The 20,925-nt window shown below is 45.5% G+C and overlaps 1 protein-coding gene across 1 annotated transcript in view; it reads left to right on the forward strand.

Annotated features, from left to right (window-relative positions):
- Window positions 1-20,925, forward strand: part of UROC1 (urocanate hydratase 1) — a 66,181-nt gene that overhangs the window by 30,430 nt on the left and 14,826 nt on the right. The window contains exons 11-16 of the mRNA XM_077821467.1: window positions 111-290; window positions 2,791-2,888; window positions 5,580-5,652; window positions 7,751-7,872; window positions 18,088-18,158; window positions 19,132-19,230. Of these exons, the coding sequence (XP_077677593.1) occupies window positions 111-290; window positions 2,791-2,888; window positions 5,580-5,652; window positions 7,751-7,872; window positions 18,088-18,158; window positions 19,132-19,230 (643 nt within the window). The remainder of the gene's footprint in view (window positions 1-110; window positions 291-2,790; window positions 2,889-5,579; window positions 5,653-7,750; window positions 7,873-18,087; window positions 18,159-19,131; window positions 19,231-20,925) is intronic.

Here is a 20,925-nt window from a genome sequence, read left to right on the forward strand (position 1 = left end):
AGAACTCCTAATTGGTGCTGCTGATGCTCACAAGAAATATAACTACGAGGTGATGCCGGCAATGGCAGCCACCAGACAAGCAGTCTATATATTATCTTTCCTCACCATAGGGAGAGGCTTGTCTATGAACTTGATACAACAGGAGAACAGCTAGTTGATCTTGGATCCGACCAAACCTCCTGTCACAATCCGTTCAGTGGAGGATACTACCCCGTGCAGCTCAGCTTTGAGGAGGCAAACCAGCTCATGTCTACTAATCCAGGGAGGTTCCGTACCCTGGTGCAAGAAAGGTAAACAATTACCTGATTCATAGATTCCAAGGCTAGAAAGGGCCATTGTGATCATCTCGTCTGACCTCCTGCATAACACAGACCATAGAACTTCCCCAAAATAATTGCTAGAGCAGATCTGTTAGAAAAACATCCAGCCTTGATTATGCAGGTTTGGTTGCTCAGCATTTCTAGGCTCAGTGTTTATTTTGCTTCTCCAGTGACCAGATTCTTGTCTTCCCCATAATAAGACTCATAGAATCAGTGGGTCAGATTCTGCTCTCAGTTCTCTCAGTGTAAATCTGGAGTAATGCCATTGAAGTTACACTGGTGTAACTCTTTTAGCTCCTGTGGCGTGACTGCTTTCACACAGATGTAACTGACATAGAATCGACCCCACAGATTCTAGAGAGAGAAACGGTCTATCAGATTGCTTAGTCCCTCTACCTGCCATTGCAGGGTCATTCCCTCTTGTATAAGAACTAAAGTCTGAAAATATCTGCTTGGATCTATTTCAACCATATATTGGGCTTTGTAGCCTATGTAAGGTACCTAGCATGTGAGTTAGTTGTTATTAAACGTAGAGAGCAGAAAATAAACAACATCCTTATTTTGTATCATTTCCAGGCTTGCAAGTAGCTTCACTAATTGGGTAGGAGCAGGGAACAGTGCTACTGTTCTTCACTAAAACCCAGCAGGTGCTTGCAGTTACAGAGATTCTTTGGCTCTGAGTGCTATTACTCTTCACTCCTGCTGTTCTCCTTCCTCTTGGAAACACTTCTGCTGAAGAGGTTTTTACCATTAGAGGCTAGAATTTGTGTTTGTCATCTGTTTGGCTTTGGCCCAGGGGCCTAAAATGATGATTTCAGTCTCCCAGGTCTTCATTTTAGATGCTGTTCTGAGGGCGATGCTGTGTGTAACAGCAAAGCTAATTTCCAGCAGGACCTTTTTGTAAGATGAAGAATAATTTAGGGACCCCGATCTCATTGGTTATGCTTTGGTGTAATTCTGTTGATTTCTGATTTACACCATTGCAAGTGAGATTAGAATTGGGAGCTGTGAAAACAAGCAGTGAAAAGGGTACTCTCAAGAATAGGCCTAGGGCCTGATTCTCTTCTTAATTAGCAATTTAATTCCATTGCCTTCACTCATGATTTATATCAGTGAAAGCAGGAGGAAAATTAGGCCCCTGTATTGGCCAAGGGATGGACTAAATAATCTACTGGGATCTTTTTAATCTCTGTTTTTTGTGATTCTATTGTAGTCCAAGAAACAGGTGGAAACTGCAGCCAGTTCAAAATAGCCCAGACCTTGTGCGTGCTTTTAAGGGCTAGCAAAAGGAAAAGAAGCAGAGAATTGCAAAAATCGCCAAAGAAGGGGTCAGAGAGGACTGAAGCAGTTTCATTAACTTCCTGATTTTTGATCTAAAACCAAGTTAGCAAATGACTTTGCTGGAAGTGGACTTTATTTTTGAGACCGTTACAAATTTAAGAGCCCTAGCTGTATTGCTTTTGAGCCTTTGCCAGTTGCTGGGGGGTTTCAGACCATAACCACCGGCACTAGGAATTAAAGAATGAGGTTACAAAGATTAGCGGTGGCTGTGAAATTCTCTTGCTGCCTGAAGTTTTTAGATCTCTGTTCTAGAAATAGGGAGGAGACAGTGATGGGAGTTGCTCACATTATATAATGGTCTGAAGTTATTTGGCCTTTGGTAGGTTTACCTCATCACTGGAAACTGCCAGCTCTGTGCTAGGAGGCAGTCTCTAGCACTACCACCTTCTGCAATTTTTCCTGTTAGATCTCAGGAGCTGTGTTGGCTTTTTAACTGGGTGGCAGACCTTTGGGAAATACTGTTGTTAATTTAGCAGGTGACACTCTTCACCCTGGCTCAGTACTTAACCTGTGTTGCAGCTTCTTGCTAGCAGGTATGGTGCTGATACAGGAGGTCTCTTCTGGATAACCCATAAAACCAAGCTCCTGATCACTTGTGGTCATTAAAGATCCAATGGCAGTTTTCATAATGGATGGGTGATAACCGGGCTGCGTTAGCCAAATGCCTGTTCAGGTACAATAACCACATTCTGCTTCTCTGAATTCATTTCTGTAGCTTCAGCTAGTTAAGATACTGTTCTTCACTGCCTCTTCTGAGCTGATGGGCAGTACTGCTGTGTGCTGTTAAACAGCTGTTGTGTTCCAACCCAGAGCTGGCTGCATTTCTGAGCTGGAATAGGTGACTCCTGTGTGTTACTTACCCTACCTCACAGTGGTGTTGTGAGGTTCACTTAATATTTGTAAAGCATTTGGAGAGCTTGGGATAACAGGTGCTACGGAAGTGGAAAGTATTTTTATTTGGTGTCTGGTGGGCTTAGAACATGGATTGATCTTGAGTCTTTCAAAGTCATCTATCTAACTCTCCCCACCTTTTCACAGCCCAGGGCAGCAATGCTAAGGTGTTTGTGACATTAACCTTTTATATAAGTGAATGAATCTCAGAGCTAACTTTCTGCCTTTTTATTTTCAGTCTGAGGAGACAAGTGGCTGCTATAAACAGGCTCTCTGATAAGGGCATGGTGTTTTGGGACTATGGCAATGCTTTTCTCTTGGAAGCTCAGAGAGCCGGTGAGTAGGTGCTGGCTTTCCTAGATGTAACCAGGGCACTTCTCTCCTTTCCGGCAGGTAACATATAGTTCATTACCTTTGTTAGAGCAGGTCTTCCAAATGGAGTGTATCGGTAGGAGTCAGTCCTGCCTGGACGTTAAATTGGTGCCATTCTTTTTCTCATGAAGACTAGTGGTATTGGGCTCTATTCCGTAGTGTTTGTTTCTGATTTTCAGAGGTGCTGAGCCCCCACAGCTCCAAGTGAAGTCAGTGGGAGAAACAGGTGCTCAGCACCACTGAAAAGCTGGCCCGTTGTTTTTAAAGTAACAGCACTGACTTTTCTGTGGGGTGGGGGGTCGATGGGAAGCAAAGTCTGTCTTTCCTCAAAGGAGAAAAATAAAATACACATTTCTGAAGTGTCCTCTAATGGCACATCCACAACTTTGCACCCAATGTTGGGCACAGATGATGGACTCCAGTGGCCAAGCTTTCTAAAGACAAACCTCCATTCTGTGGGCACAACTTGTGCCGGCAGTTGAACTGTGGGCTCCAATCTGGACACTCATACCTCCATTCTACACAAGGTAACAGCATCCCAGTCTGAAATTTGCAAAATAAGGCCCTAATCCTGCAGTTGCCTCGGTGTGAGTGGATTCCTGTGCAGAGCCCCACTGGTGCAGGGGTCTGCCTGTGTGGAGGCATTTTCATGACCAGGGCCTAGGATTATAATTCCCCTCTCTGTCCCGCTCCTCACAACGCTTATTTTTTATTTAATGTCCCTCTCTATCCCGGACAGGAGGGGGTGGCAAATGTTACAGTTCCAGATGGCCCCGCTGCCCTTAAACTCAAGCCCACCAGAGATTTACAAGGGAATCTTCTAAAGCCTTCTTAGCATTGCAAACAGACCCTTGCGGCTTGTCAGGATGCAGATCAGACAAACTGAAAGTACAAAGAAAATGTAGCAGACATCTGCCTTTGTTAGGGGTAGAATATATTGCTCCAGATCCTTAACTGGTGTAAATCAGTCTAGCTCCATTGAAGTCAGTGGAGCTATGCCACATTACACCCACTGAGCATCTGGCCCAATATATTTCCTTCACCAAACCTGATCTTCAGGCTAGGTTCTGTGACTGGTAGGGCATCAACATTTAAAGCACTAGTGATTTTCACCCTTAATCATTGTGTAACAGAAAATGTCTAAGGAGACAGCTTTAGGATTTCTATTTTTACTCCATTGCATCGTTAAAGCATCAACATGAAAAAGCTACCAAGACATCTCCATGCAGAGTGATTGCTTAAAATATATGAACAAGGAACATGTTTTGACCCCTTAAAATGTTTGGGGAGGGATTCCCTCTTCAACTATGGCCCCTTCACAATGTACAATGGCTGTAAAAGTCCCTTGGCCAGCCAGGGAAAAATTTCTCTGGTTCAGGCACTGTACTGACTAGCCACATGCTGATCTACGAGGTCCCCTGGTTTAAAAGGCAGGGCTAAGTGAGGGACAAACATTCTAAGTTGCTCTGTGTTACAGAGCTGGTGGTGGGCGCATGGCTAGCCCACCTTTGCACCTGCCCTCCTGAGATACAAGCCTGGCTGGGGCAGGTTCTGCCCATGGAGCAGCCTAGAATTGGAAGGGCACAAAAGTGCCTTCCCTCTTTCCCCATGGGCTATGTGTTTTGTGGCGAAGCACAAAATCTCACCCAAAGGGCTTCAGGTCACTTTTTAAGCCTGCCCTGTTGGTGCTGCAGGATTTGGCAAGGGTATTTTCTTTTCTTTTACAAGCTGACATTTTAAAACTAGAAAATGAAAATAAAAAATGAGCCATTTAAAAAAAAATAAAGAAAAGAAAGCAGTAGGGATGGCTTTGAGGATGTCTTGGGAGGTGGCTTCTGCAAAATATAGGACCTCTTGAATATCATTAATTTGTTTGGTTGCATTCAGCTGCCGTTGCCACTCATTTATTCCCTGTTTTCTTTCTTCTAACAAGAACATTTAAAACAAATAGAAGAAATGGTGAGTGATTTTAAGAGAATTTCTCTTGGAGCCTGAAATGTTAAGGCCCAGGAGAGTATAGTGTTTCTAAGCCGGGGAGATGCCGAGGTGGGCCGGCTGGGTGCCAGTTTGCTTCTCTGCTCTGGTTTAATTTATAGCAGCCTGTATTGCTTCCCTTGTGGGAAATCCCATAGAAAGGAGGAAGGGGGAAGAAATCACAGAGGTCTTCCTATAGATTTTTCCTGCCTTTTTCAATTTAGGGAGGGGGTTATTCATCCCCATGGTATGAGCTGTGTGACTTTCCACAACCCCTGGTATATACAGGAGGCCATGGCCTTCCATACAGAAGCCTTTTGTCTGAAAGCTGATTCTGGGATCCTGTTCCCTCTACCCATCCAGCTCTCTGGCAGAGCAGCTCCAATGGAGGACTGCCCTAACCACAGCTGCCTCCATCATTCCCTTAAAAGAAGATCCTCTGCTGCCCACTGACCTCCCCATATCCACCCAGTCCCCACCCCTCCTTTCACACAGCACCTGTGAGAGGGATCCCGGAGAAGGAAAGTGCCATCAAGCAGAGGTCTGACCCCCTTTTTCGGTGTGGCAGGGGAAGAGCTGAGCAGGCAGGGATGCAGTCGGGCATGAACTCAGGGTACAATCCGGCCCAAGTTTGTAGCTGTTCTTCTCATCAACTAATCTGCATTTAAAATCCTTTTGCAGGTGCTGATGTCGAGAAAAGAGGAGCCAATAAAACAGAATTCCGATACCCTTCCTATGTTCAGCACATTATGGGGTATGTTGGAAGGAATAGATAACTTGGGGCAATGAGCTATTTCCATTTACTGGAGAAGTAAAACTACAAACTGGACTGCTTTTTTACGAGAATATCCAAAAAATATGTTAACTCGGAGACCCCACTTACATGGCCAAATCCTGCCTAGTCCCATTGCAGAGTAAAATGATGGTGATGGGAAGGGGGCTTCAGCAATGAATTATCTAAGACACCCCATCATGTCTTGGTTCTATGTCACTTGCACTAATATTACCCTTGTGTGGGCCACGTGCTCATTTGCACGGGAGCAGTGCCCAGCATGGCTAAGAAGAATGTGTGTATGCTGGAGCAATGTAAAACAATCGGAACAAGGCCAAGAGTCTGGCCTATGGACACTGTTGACTTCACTGTGGTTATTCCTGATATACATCAGTGTAATATCAGAATCAGGCCTACGGGGACATCTCATATGCACTAAGGCAAGCAGGACTTGACCCTTAACAGCTCAGTAATTCTGGAAGACATTTATATATATGCAGAAAGCAGAGTTGGCATTGCAGCGGTGCCCTGTTGGTTTGTGGCTGTATACATAGATTTGCCACCTCTCACTACTCTGGGGCGAGACTGACTCCTTTTGGATTAGTGGCACAATTAGGGTGGCCACTCATGCATTCCCAGAATACTAGACATATCAGTCTTCCGGGAACGGCATGAGCCTGCTCTTGCTGGCATAAACCTTTCCCCACTGGCATAACCTTGGCCACACATCCAAATCTGGCCCTTTCTGTACCCATCCACAGAAGAGAGTGGAGAAGTCTGATCTGGTAGCATTCTACCTTACATTGCACTTACCGGGCCAGAGAATCTGGCCCTTTCTGCTCCCATTGTGCTCAGGCTGGCCCCTCGTCCGGTATTCTATCAGTCCTGCTTTTCTAGGGTTTGTCCCCTATCCAGTACTCAGACAAAACTGGATGTGGTTTTGTCCAGTACCATTTTTAAGAGAGTGCTGCTTCGCCCCCACTGGTGTGACCTCAGATGCACAGTGCATGGAGGTTGCCATTTTTAAGGGCGTGCCACACCACCGCTAGCGATATGACCTTGGATGCATGTTGCATGCGAGGTCGCACCACTCAGGGGGAGCCATTTTTAAGAACGCACCACTCTGCCCCTGTGCAGCATGACCTGAGACGCATGGTGCGTGTGAGGTCACACCACTCAGGGGGAGCCATTTTTAAGAACGCACCACTCTGCCCCTGTGCAGCATGACCTGAGACGCATGGTGCATGTGAGGTCACACCACACAGGGGGAGCCATTTTTAAGAACACACCACTCCACCTCCACTCACGTGCCAGGTCACGCCAGCGGGGACTAAGCAGCACACTCTTCAAAAGGGCATCCCCATCTGGTAAAACCACATCCAGTTTTGTCTGAGTTCTGGATAGGGGACAAACCCTAGAAAAGCAGGACTGTCCGGTTTAATACTGGACGAGGGGCCAGCCTAAGCACAATGGGAGCAGAAAGGGCCAGATTCTCTGGCCCGGTAAGTGCAGTGTAAGGTAGAATGCTACCAGCTCAGACTTCTCCACTCTCTTCTGTGGATGGGTACATTTACACCCACTTTGCATTCACTTTCCATAGCTGTAAATGACTAGACAAGGGTGCAAAAGAGAGGCTCAATCAAGCCCTCACTCTGTAAATGATTACAGGTTCATCTGTGGACATTAAAACAAGGAGCTGGGTGTTCCTCTTACACTGGTGTAAATCAGCTACCCTGGTGTAAGAAAGGAGAGAACCAGGCCTCCAACATCTTATTTTATGAAAGGACCTGCAGTCAACTGGGGAACACCCTTGTTTGATTAACAGCCTTGAGTTTTCTATCAAAGGCTGTGAGCACTACAAGTGTGGTTGCAATTTTCCCCACACCCGCTGATGTCTTGGTGAGACAGCATTGTTTAAATTCTGGAATAATGATCCCAAGTGCTTTCTGTTTAGATTAGTTTGTTTGAAATATTTAGAATTCTTCCATCTTCAGTTAATGAAAGAAAAGCATTGCTAACTGCCAGGATAAATCAGACAGGAATTTCAACTATCTCTTAATGAAACATGTTCTCTTCCCAGAGACATTTTTTCCCTGGGATTTGGACCATTCCGCTGGGTTTGTACGTCAGGTGACCCACAGGATTTGGCTACCACTGACTTAATCGCCACGTCAGTGCTTGAAGATGCTATACATCAGGGAGGTAGGATGTCAACTCTTTTTCTATCATAAAAGGTGCAAATTTCTTGAAGAATGGGGTGCAATCAAAGGAGTTTAGTGTGTCTTTCAGACGAGACCTGAAAAACCAAGCTCTTGTCTGCTCCACATAGGTATTAAAGTCAGTAAGGAGTGCAGCCAATATTTATGACTTACAAGCACTATTTAGGGGGTTTATGGAGCCCAGGGCTGCTATTAGATGCGTAAACTGCAGCTGTGACTAAGAGCACTATTTCCCATCTGCACATGGTATGGATTTTGCTGCATCTATCCATGCCTTTGTCAGCTTGAGACTCAGCTAATAATAATAGTAGTAATACCTAGTTCTTATTTAGAGTTTTTGATCAGTAGAGCTCAAAATGCTTCACAAAGGAGGTCAATAGTATTATCCTCATTTTACAGATGGGGAAACTGAGGCACGGTGCAGTGACGTGGCTTGCTAATGGTCACCCAGCAGGCCAGTGGCAGAGCCAGAAATAAGATGCAGGTCTCCTGTGTCTAGTGCTCTAGCCAATAGCCCAGTAATGCGCTGAACCTGGGGCTAGGCCTTGAGAACTGGAGGCTAAAGCTGGGGTAGAATGAAGTAGCCTGCTTATTAAGTAGGCTTTCATGTCAAGAGTACATGACACCAGTGCTCTGGGAGCTGCACTGGCTGTCTGTAGAATTCAGGAGGATGATCTTAAAGCCGGAAATAGCTTGAGAACAGTCCGCTTACAAGACCACCTCTCACCCAGCATATGTGATGATGCAGTTAAAGTCATCAAAGGTGCTCAAGCTGGAGACAGTTCCCTCAATTAAACTGAGAGGGAGCTGCTGGCAGGGCACTCACTATGAGGGCCCTTCGACTCTAGAATTCACTTCCCTCCTTGGTCTGCCTATCCCCAGATATGTTAATCTTCTGGGCTTGCCGCAAGGCTCCTGTGTTCTCCTGCAGGAGAGGCTTTGAGGCATTTGTGAACTGGACTGAAGTAGGGGAGTGCTATTGCTTTGTGCTGAAGGGTTAGTTCCTTGCATGGACCCTGAATGATATTGTGTGATGTCATTTGTGTCATGGCATCCACAGCTTTAGGGGATGGGCACCTTTGGGGTTTTATGAACTGAAATAGAGGCCAGGGATGTTGATGTACCTCTTTACCCCTGGGTGGTTCCACCAGGTTGTATGTGAGGCCCCCAGGTGGGACAGTTTTAGGGAGCCCTGTACATCTGCTAGCTATACCGTACCTGTTATTAGGATAAATGCTCAAAACATTGTTGTCTAAAGCTGTTCACCTGGCACCTTTCGTGAGCATTAAATGCACTAAAGAAAATGGTCAAGATAAGTCCTCACTGGGATGTGTTTATTGCAGAAAAACAAAAAATGCATTTAAGCCAGTAGTTTAATTTCTGTCTGGGCCTCCAGCTGATCTCCAGTTTTGTGGGTGCAACTTCGTGCTGAGAATTAAATGTGGCCTCAAATATCTGCACTTACCCTTCCACCCATTTTGAATCCTCACTACCTGATCTGTGGTTGCAGTTTTTATGGCAAATAATTTTTTCCCATCATTCTCCCATACATGCCTGTACAATTGGCAGCTATTTTTGAAAATATCGGGCCTGATTCTACTCTCACTTTTATACAGTCAGTCTATCTATCTATGGTACTTATTTGGTCCCTCCGCACTGTAGTATCTGAGCACCTCACAATCTATGAATGTGTTTACCCTTACAACACCCCAGACATGGGGCAGTACTATTGTTCCCTATTTACAGATGAGGAACTGAAGTACAGAGAGACTAATTTCTACACTATGAAATTAGGTAGATTTTATACAGGTCAATTTTTAGAAATCGATTTTATACAGTCGATTGCGTATGTCCCCACTAAGCCATTAAGTCGGCGGTGTGCGTCCTCACTACCATGGCTTGCATCGACTTATGGAGTGGTGCACTGTGGGTAGCTATCCCACAGTTTCCGCAGTCTCCGCCGCCCATTGGAATTCTGGGTTAAGCTCCCAATGCCTGATGGGCCAAAAACATTGCTGTGCGTGGTTTTGGGTACATGTCGTCAGTCGCCCCTCCCTCTGTGAAAGCAACGGCAGACAATCATTTCGCGCCTTTTTTCTGTGCAGACCCCATACCACAGCAAGCATTGAGCCCGCTCAGCTGAGCTCACCGTCACCACTGCTGTTGTGTCCTGGGTGCAGCTGTCAGCAGACGGTGCAGTCGGACTGCTAACCGTCATCCTCCACTGCTTCCACTGCAACTCTGCTCTCCTGGTGCCATGAATCCACCTCGCAGGTCCTCTCGTTGTTCTGTATAAATATCTATTCTCCTGGCATCCGTTGTCGTCCACTGCTTCTGCTGCAACTCTGCTCTCCTGCAGAAGCCATACCACAGCAAGCATGGAGCCCACTCAGTTCACTGCTGCTGTTGTGAGCATTGCAAACACCTCGCCCATTATCCTGCAGCATGTGCAGAACCTGCAAAAGCAGGCGAGGAAGCGACAACAGTGCGATCACGATAGTGATGAGGACATGGACACAGACTTCTCTCAAAGCACGGGCCCTGGCAATTTGGACATCATGGTGGTAATGGGGCAGGTTCCTGCTGTGGAACACTGATTCTGGGCCCGGGAAACAAGCACAGACTGGTGGGACCACATAGTGTTGCAGGTCTGGGATGATTCCCGGTGGCTGCGAAGCTTTTGCATGCATAAGGGCACTTTCATGGAACTTTGACTTGCTTTCCCCTGCCCTGAAGCGCAAGAATACCAAGATGAGAGCAGCCCTCACAGTTGAGAAGTGAGTGACGAAAGCCCTCTGGAAGCTTGCAACACCAGACAGCTACCAGTCAGTCAGGAATCAATTTGGAGTGGGTAAATCTATTGTCGGAGCTGCTGTGATCCAAGTAGCCAACGCGATCACTGAGCTGCTGCTATCAAGGGTAGTGACTCTGGGAAATGTGCAGGTCATAGTGGATGGCTTTGCTGCAATGGGGTTCCTTAACTGTGGTGGGGCGATAGATGGAACGCATATCCCTATCCTGGGGTTGGACCACCTTGGCAGCCAGTACATAAAATGCAAAGGGTACTTTTCAATGGTGCTGCAAGCACTGATGGATCACAAGGGACATTTCACCGACATCAGTGTGGGATGGCCAGGAAAGGTGCATGACGCTCACATCTTCAGAAACTCTGGTCTGTTTGAACAGCTGCAGGAAGGAACTTACTTCCCAGACCAGAAAATTACCGTTGGGGATGTTGAAATGTCTATACTTATCCTTGGGGACCCAGCCTACCCCTTAATGCCATGGCTCATGAAGCCATACGCAGGCACCCTGGACAGTAGTAAGGAGCAGTTCAACTATAGGCTGAGCAAGTGCAGAATGGTGGTAGAATGTGCATTTGGACGTTTAAAAGCTCGCTGGCGCAATTTACTGACTAGGTTAGACCTCAGCGAAACCTATATTCCCATTGTTATTGCTGCTTGCTGTGTGCTCCACAATATCTGTGAGAGTAAGGGGCAGACATTTATGGCGGCGTGGGAGGCTGAGGCAAATCACCTGGTGGCCGATTACGTGCAGCCAGACACCAGGGCAATTAGAAGAGTACAGCTGGGTGCCCTGTGCATCAGAGAAGCTTTGAAAACCAGTTTCATGACTGGCCAGGTTACAGTGTGACAGTTCTGTTTGTTTCTCCTTGATGAAAACCCACCCCCTTCGTTGACTCTGCTTCCCTGTAAGCCAGCCAACCAACCTCCCACCTTCAATCACCACTTTCAGAGGCAATAAAGTCATTATTGTTTCAAAATCATGCATTCTTTCACCACACAAATAGGGGGAAAACTCGCAAGGTAGCCTGGGAGGGGTGGGTGAGGAGGGAAGCACTGGATAGGGTGGTGGATGAGGGGAGGAGGGAAGGACAAGGCCACACTATAGTTAAAAACTTTATTGAATGCCAGCCTTCTATTGCTTGGGCAATCCTCTGGGGTGCAGTGGCTGGGTGCCCTTAGCCTCCCTCCACCCCCCTGCGTTCTTGGGCATCTGGGTGAGAAGCATATGGAACTTGGGGAGGAGGGCAAGCAGTTATACAGGGGCTAGAGCGGCAGTCTGTGCTCCTGCTGCCTTTCAGGCAGCCCCACCAGATGCCTGAGCATGCCAATTTGCTCCCCCGTTAGCCTCAGCATTGCATCCTGCCTCCTCTCAGCGTGCTCCTCCCTCCTCTCATCGCGTTCATTTAACGCTTTCCTGGACTCTGCCATTGTTTGCCTCCACACATTCTGCTGAGCTCTTTCAGTGCTGGAGGACTGCATGAGCTCTGAGAACATGTCATCACGAGTGCGGTTTTTTCACCTTCTAATCTGTGCTAGCCTCTGGGACGGAGATGATAGGGGGAGCGTAGAAATATTTGAAGCTGCAGGAGGAAAAAAAGGGAGAGTAGTATTTAAAAAGATACATTTTAGAGAACAAAGGGAAGACAATTTCACACTGATTCAAGCAATTCACATTACATAGCACATGTGCTTTTGTACAAGGTTACATTTTGCCTCTTATATTGAGTGCCTGCTGGTTTGGTGTGAGACATCACACATGCTCAGCTGGGCAACAGAATTTGGCTTGCAGGCAGCCATGGTAAGGCAAAGGGTTTCGGCTTCTTCAACCTTCATAACATGTGGGAATGGTTTCAAACAGCATCGTCCTCCTTTCCCATACCAAGCAAAGCCCGTTAGGTTGGCCATTTAAAAGGAGGGGCTGCAGTTTTAGGGTGAATGTTCAGCACAACCCCCACCCCAATTCTCTGGGATGATTGTTTCACACACACACACACACCCACACCCCGCGTGGCTAGTATCAGGGAAGATCCCTGTCAGCCAAACGCGAACAGCTCAGCATGAACAGGCCTCCCCGCACCACGTGGCTAACAGTGGGGATGATTTCTTTTCAGCCAAAGGCAAACAGCCCAGCAGGAATGGGCACCTCTGAATGTCCACTTAAGCAAATTTCCCGTATTTCAACCAGGTGACCATGAATTATATCACTCTCCTGAGGCTAACACAAAGGGATAAAGAACGGATGTCGCTTGAATGCCACCAAAGCCGGACCCATTCACTGCAGTGCTTTGTTCTGCAGTGATTCCAGACTACTTGCTACTGGCTTGGCCTGGTAAAGTGTCCTACCATGGAGGACGGAATAAGGCTGCCCTCCACAGAAACCTTCTGCAAAGGCTTTTAGCTCCAGGAAACCTTCATGGAGATGTCCCTGGAGGATTTATGCTCCATCCCCAGACACGTTAACAGACTTTTCCAATAGCTGTACTGGCCGTGAATGCATCCCAAGTCTTCAGGGCAAATTAATCATTAAACACACTTGCTTTTAAACCCTGTATTATATTTACAAAGGTACACTCACCAGAGGTGCCTTCTCCAGCTTCGTGGTCCAGAAGCCCACCTTGGGAGGGTTGGGAGGGTATTGGCTCCAGGGTGATGAACAGTTCCTGGCTGCTGGGGAGAAGGGATTCTCCGCTTGCCTGCTGTGCGCTATCCTCAACCTCCTCATCCTTCTCCTCATCTTCCTCATCCACAAAATCCTCATCCCTGTTGCGTGAGACTCCCCCCTTGCAGGTGTCCACGGACAGTGGTGGGGTAGTGGTAGGGCCCACCCCTAGAATTGCATGCAGCTCATCATAGAAGTGGCATGTATGGGGCTCTGACCTGGAGTGACCCTTTGCCTCCTTTGTTTTTTGATAGGCTTGCCTGAGCTTCTTAATTTTCAGGCAGCACTGCTGTGTGTCCCTGTTGTAACCTCTGTCCATCATGCCCTTGGAGATTTTGGCATATATATTGGCATTTCGTCTTTTGGAACGGAGTTCTGCCTGCATGGATTCTTCTCCCCATACAACGATCAGATCCAGTACCTCCCGTTCGGCCCATGCTGGAGCTCTTTTGTGATTCTGGGACTCCATGGTCACCTCTGCTGATGAGCTCTGCATGGTCACCTGTGCTGATCAGCTTGCTACGCTGGCCAAACAGGAAATGAAATTCAAAAGTTCTCGAGGCTTTTCCTGTCTACCTGGCCAGTGCATCTGAGTTGAGAGCGCTGTCCAGAGCGGTCACAATGGAGCACTCTGAGATAGCTCCCGGAAGCCAATACTGTCAAATTGCGTCCAAACTACCCCAAATTCGACCCAGCGAGGTTGATTTTAGCGCTAAACCCCTCACCAGGGAGGAGTACAGAAATCGACTTTAAGAGCCCTTTAAGTTGACAAAACAGGCTTGGTCGTGTGGAAGGGTGCAGGGTTAAATCGACCTAACTCTGCTAAATTCGACCTAAACTCATAGTGTAGCCCAGGGCTAAGTGACTTGTCCAAGGTAAGTCTGTGGCAGAGCAGGGACCTGAACGCACGTCTCAGGCTAGTAACCTAACCACTGATGAATAAGGCCCCGATTTTTTCACGGAGGTCGTGGAAATCATGGAATCTGGGACTTCCAGTGACCTCTGTGACTTCAGCCCGCAGCAGCGGGAGCTGTAGGGTCCCTCTGCCACGGGTGGGGCTACCCCAGAGCTCTGAGCTGTTGTGGGCAGCAGGGGGACCCCAGAGCTCCGAGCCGCTGCAGGTGGTGGGGGGACCCTGGAGCACCGGGCAGCAGGGGGACAGACGTGCCAAACCCATGAAAAAAATGTAGAAATTAGGCTTGTTTTTGGCTTAATGAGCTTATGAGTTGCTTGTTGACTAGTTTTTGGCTTGTAGCTTGTTGCTTCTTTTTTTTTTATCTGCTCCTGGCAAGTAGGGGCAAGGGGCAAGCAGGGGCAAGGGGGGAGAGAGTCAGGGTGCACAGCGGGCCCACCACAGTCCCAGACTGCACGCCGGGAGGATCTAGTCACATAGAGTGTTGGGGTTCTTAGGGATTGGCTTGATTTTTGGCTTATTGTGAAAGTTGGGATACTTATTTACTGCGTGAAAGTTGGCAACTGTGGTGCTGTATTGTGTACCAGGGCAGCATAAATACACAACAACTTATCTGGCATGTGATTCATTCTCCAGTCATTTTTTCCATCCCAGAATGAGCCAACACATGACATTTGAATGTTTCACACTGTGTATATACCAAATTAATTGAATATTGTGTAAGTACATGCGTATGAGTGGGGGGTGTGTGTGTGTGTGTGTGTGTATAGATACACATATATATACACACAGAGAAATGCATGGAAAGGATATGAGAAAGCACCTCTTACAGGCAGTAAAGGTATTGGAATGCTATTTGTATTTTTACATTGATATAAAAATGGTACTTTAAAACCTAGCAGATGGGAGCAGACTTGGGGGCAACTCTGTTATTGGATTTTCTGTTGTGCTTGGCAGCACAATGGAGAGAGGAATTCAGAGAGAATTTAAAACTGAACTTGGATGGAAAACGCGCTTAATAAACACAGCCTTTCATGGATTCCAGTTTGACCTCCCATGGTCTTGACTATTCTATTTGCTGTTTAGCCATTGTAAATATATTCATGGCCTAAACCAAAATCCTGCATCTGGCCATCCCCTAACATCAGTGGTATTCAAAAGCTAAACCCAAATTTGAATTTTACAGAATGTAAAAGGTTGAACCAAAAGACGGGAGCCCAACATCCTGAATTTTGGGGAATTTCAAATTCAGATCAGGACTTTCAGTCTGGACTCCTCTCCAATTTTAGTGATGCGTGTTACTGTGTATTATTGTGTATATTTCCACGCTTGACCTGTAAAACACTTGTGACACATGCATATTCTGTTTAAAATCTGTGAACCCACAACAGAGGAGGAGAATGGTACATTATTGTGTATATTTCCATGCAGTGTGGTAATTGTGTTTAGTGTCTGAGATCAGGGTGGGATGGGAGAAGTAGAACAGTTCAACCAATGGTAATAAAAGGGAGGAGAATGGTTTAAACCCTCTAGGTTCTTTGCATATTATTGTGTATATTTCCACGCTTGACTTGTAAAACACTTGTGACACTTGCTGGGAAACTTGACTTCTCTGGATCAAGGCCCAAATGGCAGTGAGATAGTAATAACTAATTTAAATGAGGAATTTGCTCACCACCCTAGTCAGAGTTTGACTGGGTTGGACAGCAAAAAATAAATTAAAACAAACAAACAAGGAATCGACTTCCTTGCTGATGAGGATTATTTTTGTAAGATCAGAATGTGCTTTAAAGCCTAAATAAAGACCAGTATCTGTGAAATACCAGAAGCAACACAGTAGCCTGTCTGATTTAGGAACATATTCTTGAGAGAGATGGCAACAGTTTAACAAATGAGAGAGGCGTGGAGTTAGTCCAAGGTTGAGCCACAGCAGCTCAAAGGAGCGTCAATACTTTCGATCCCAGCAGGTCAGATTTAATGAAAGGACGCTATCCCCCACCCCCACAGAACTAACAGGAAATTCAACATGGGACACACCAATGTTTAGAAAAGAGAGCCTGATAAAGTATCGGGCTCTGTAGAAGGGTCAGATTTATTTAGTTGTCATATGTCCCCATAGTCTTAGTTGAATGACAGCAGTTTTCTCAACTAGCTCCTCTTAAGGAAAAGACCTATAGAATTCAGTAGAGAATGAGGTCCTTTCTATAGGTTTATGTGAACCCCTGGACTGAATAGATAATTATACTCTATAGGATATTGTTTTAAAACTATCGAAAGGATCTCATTCTCTATTAAATTCTGTAGAACAATTTTTATAAACCCTTGTAAAACTTTAATAGTAGCCTAAGGTTGTCATATCTATTAAATTCTACAGGATGTTTCCGTAACAGTTTTAAAGTTCAGTGCAAGTCTTCTAGGAAAGGACGGTGCAAGCAGATGTTTCAGCCTTTACTCCTTCTGATTATAAGAGCTGACATATTAATCCCTGCTGCATAATTTAGAGGCACTCATAGCCAACCCATAAAGCACTGAAACTTCCTTACAGAATCATTAAAACAATCTCGCGTCTATCTCACTGCTAGTGCAGGCCTGCAGTAATGTATCTTTCCTATGCAGAAATTAATATATTTTACATTTCTCTTTAGCAATATATTAAACCTGATCTTCAATATCGGGCTCTTTCCTCAGTTTCTAGTTTGGCTGTTCATATTTGCCTGAATGTACACCTTGTGAAAAGACAATAGTCTCAATACTCCTCACTTACCCCCATGAAGCCCCCTCTGGAGTCAGTTTCAGACCTCATGAGAGTCTCTGGGCCAAATTCAGTGTTGAGGGAAATATTGGTATAAGTTACATGCCCATTGTAAGTTGGTGAGGAAATGGGTGTGAGCTGTATAGTGTAACATGTACTGATTTGGCATTCAGTGGGTGTGCAAATTATTGTACTGTACTCACCAAGGGGCAGAAGGAAAGGTAGAACAGCAAAAACACCTAAACGGAAGGTGCAAAATAAAGCAGCCCCTACTTTATTTTACACCTTCTCTCTATCTTGTTAGTCACTTACCTGCTACAGTTACCTTCAGTCTCATCAACATGTTAGATTTGTATTATAACACCCCCACTCATGCCAGACTGATGCATGCTACACTTCTTTGCCACTTACACTCATTTTCTAACCTTACACTCCACATGTAGCTCACCCTTCCATTTCTGTTGCTGCTCAGTTTGACCCAGTGACTTAAATGGAGTTATGTAGCTGTAAATGAGAGAATTTGGCCCACTGATTACAACCGTTGTACCAGATTATGCTTTCAGATGCACATAAGCAACTCCCTTTGAAGTTCCATTGCTGGAAGTTCAAATTGCTAGAAGGAAATACTTTTTCACCCAGTGTGGAATTAGACTTTGGAACTAATTGCCACTGGATGTTGCTCAGGCCAATAATTTAGCAAGATTCAAAGAGAGATGGGACATTTATAGGCACAACAAGAATATCCAGAGGTGTTATAGTTAATGTGAGCAAAAGTATTGGAAACCTCTTGTGTCTGGGTTAAATCAATCCGTTATGGATTTGGAAGAGCGCTTCAATCATCCTACACTTGCCTGCTGCAGGATTTCTTGTACCTTCTTCTAAAGTAACTGGAGCTGGCCACTAGATGGGCTGCTGGTCTGATGCAGTATGGTCGCTCCTATATTCCTCTGTTGCGCCTGTGTTGAGGGTATGGTTTGAACCCTGGAGATGTTTTATGAATTCCGTAGTATTTAGAGCATGTTGCCTTTATTTTTCTAAACCTTTTGGTTTCTTGGTTTCTCTTGCAGTTAGTGCATCTGTGAAGCAGCAATACCTCGACAATATCCACTGGATTCGGCAAGCCGGGAGGCACAGCTTGGTAAATGCACAGCCTCTTTCTCGCATGCGGCCATACCAAAAAGCAGGAAAGAGGGCCCTCGTGAAAACTCTGACTCCAAACACTGCCCTTTCCACCCAGGGGTGTTTTGAAATCTGATCCTAGCTCCAGATCCAAACGTTGTGAATGGCCCCATCTTCATAATGAACCAAACTAACACCTCACCCTCTCAACTTGGAGATATTCGAAAACTGGGTCTACAGCCAACTTTTGTGGCTCGAGTCCACCTCTATTTTTCAACAAGGCAACATAGGCTCACAATACACTTTATTCATAACTAGCTTCCCCTGAGCTCCACTGCTGAAATCTGACCTTGAAGGAGCTGTCCTGTCCCAGGTTCTCCCCCTCAGGACTGCTGTTCTAGTCCTGTAACTCTCTTTACAGGAGAAGGGGGGAAAGGGCTATTTCCTCCTATGGCATTGTGTATTAGACAGACTCTCTCTTTTTAAAGCACAGTTAAGCACCACAGCCAGTTAACAGTGGGCACTTCAGGATTCAAGCATGCCATCCCCTAGCTGGAAGTCAGACTAAAGACCACAAAGTAAGGGATGGATGGGAGCATAGCTATGTGAGACAGATGTTCGATGTTCTTTGTCTCCAGATTTCTCCGCCCTTCCAGCCCACTGCCACCACCACCGGTTCCAATCTCTGCTTCTCAGCTGTTGATAAGAGGATTGTTGATAGGGGATTGTGGGCCTGACAATGAGGTTGATTTAAAAAGTGGGATTTACTGGACTGAAGCAGCTAATTAGAAAAATAAGTCTCATTGTGCGAGTGTAGATAAAACTCAGTTCAATGGGGTGGGAGGGGGTTAATTTCTTATTTCTGGAAGCTGATTATTTCCAAATTAATACTCCATGCTTTCTCCAGCGGAGGGGGCAGAGTCTACTGCTGGGGCCTGGAGATAAGCCAGTTGCAGACAGAACGTTATCACTCTGACATTTTCATTTTCCAGGTAGTTGGCTCCCAAGCTAGAATCTTGTACTCTGATCGGAAGGGTCGTGTGTCTATTGCGGTGGCTATTAATCGAGCCATTGCTGAGAAAAGGATTAAGGTATGGCTTTTCCCACTCAATGCAGCTTGGTAATTGTGTTTAGTATCTGAGATCAGGGTGGGATGGGAGAAGTAGAATGGTTCAACCAATGGTAATAAAAAAGTATATTAGAAAATGTAGAACCAAATTCTCCTCCCTGTTACACTGGAACATATTCAATGAGAGGAGAGTCTGACCGAGAGAATGTCTTCAGAGATACCACATTTAATCCCCAGGCCAGAAATCTGCCTGGTGTTGTGTATGGGCATCATACAGTCGACATTCACTCACACTTCATATGCTAGTGAAAAATTAAGAGAAACTAACACAGTGGTTGATACTACCAGCTTTGTGCACGCTGGCTGGTACCTTACTGCAGGAGTAAGATACTTGTCAGTGTGAGTAATGGAGGCAGAATCTACCCTGTTGAAATGTAGTACGTGTGCAGGAATTTGTACATATTGGGATTTTCTAAGGTCTCTGGGGCTTTGTATATGATTGTACAGCAACGTAGCACTGTGGGACCTAGATCCTAGGCACTGCTGTAGACAATACACACTTATTATTGCAAAGAATCTAGGGCTCATGGTTGGGTTCGGTGGGTACATGCATAATAAAGGCTTTTACACTACAGCAAAATTATGTGGTATACAAACCTCTGGTGAACAAAATTGAATTCTTGCTTTTATTCTCATGAAAGGTGTTTAAGTGATGCATGCTGTGGTGGCATTTTGCTCCCTGTATTTTAGTATGATGGGGCCTGGCATGCATGTTTTTCTGTGCAACAGAATAACATAATCAGCATGTGTGTTTGTTTTAGAGAGGGTTCTGAGCCCAGTCTGATCTCCAACCCCCCAAATCAGACAGCCGTTCAAATCCAGAGATTCAAACCCATCTTTACTATTTTTGTTGCTCACAAAATCTAAGGGCCCAATTCTCCTCTCAGACAGGTTTTATAACAGTGTAACTCCATTGGAGTTGCTCCAGATTCACACTTGTTTAAGTGCACTTGGAGTCAGGCCAGGCTAAATCACGCGTCTCTGTCTTTCCAGTGTCAGAGCTCAATTATCATCATTTTTAAAGAAGCAAATTCATGTAATGCTTACAATGAATGTCATTGGAGCAATATCTGGTTTTTGTTACTCAGAAAATGTTTAACATATTTCAAATACCGTTCATCTTGTCAGGATTCAAAATGAATGTCATTGCAAGCTAGTCTTAAAAACTAAACTTGGCCAGTCAAACCAAGCCCTCGGAGCTATGAATGTCAAGGGCAGGCTTCCATGCCTTTTGGATTTTGTTCTGTATCTTCTTCATCTTTTCAGAATCTCCATTCCCCTTCTCAGCCATTCTCATGAGCTGGCCATAGAGATGCCCTTGAAGTTACTTCATAATTCACTGGCAGAACAGAGCAGAGTGAGCAAACTGACTCCAGATCGTGCCAAGTCCATGGAGTTACTGTGGTGTAAAACTGGCATAAGTGAGAGGAGAATCAGTCCCAATCAAATGAGCTAGATATCCGCCGGCCAAGAAAGATTTATCTGAGCTGTAGGAAGCTGTTAGTTTTCAGTGTTCCCTTATTTTTAGTTTATTATTTATTAGCACTGATTGGAAATTTTCTGGTGGAACAGTTTCCACTGGAAAATGCCCATTTGACAACATTGAAATGTTCCAGGGGAATGTGTCTATTTTGACAAATTTCCGTTGGAAACCAGG

This window comes from Eretmochelys imbricata, chromosome 7 (assembly GCF_965152235.1).
Source record: "Eretmochelys imbricata isolate rEreImb1 chromosome 7, rEreImb1.hap1, whole genome shotgun sequence".
In the NCBI taxonomy this organism is placed as follows: Eukaryota; Metazoa; Chordata; order Testudines; family Cheloniidae; genus Eretmochelys; species Eretmochelys imbricata.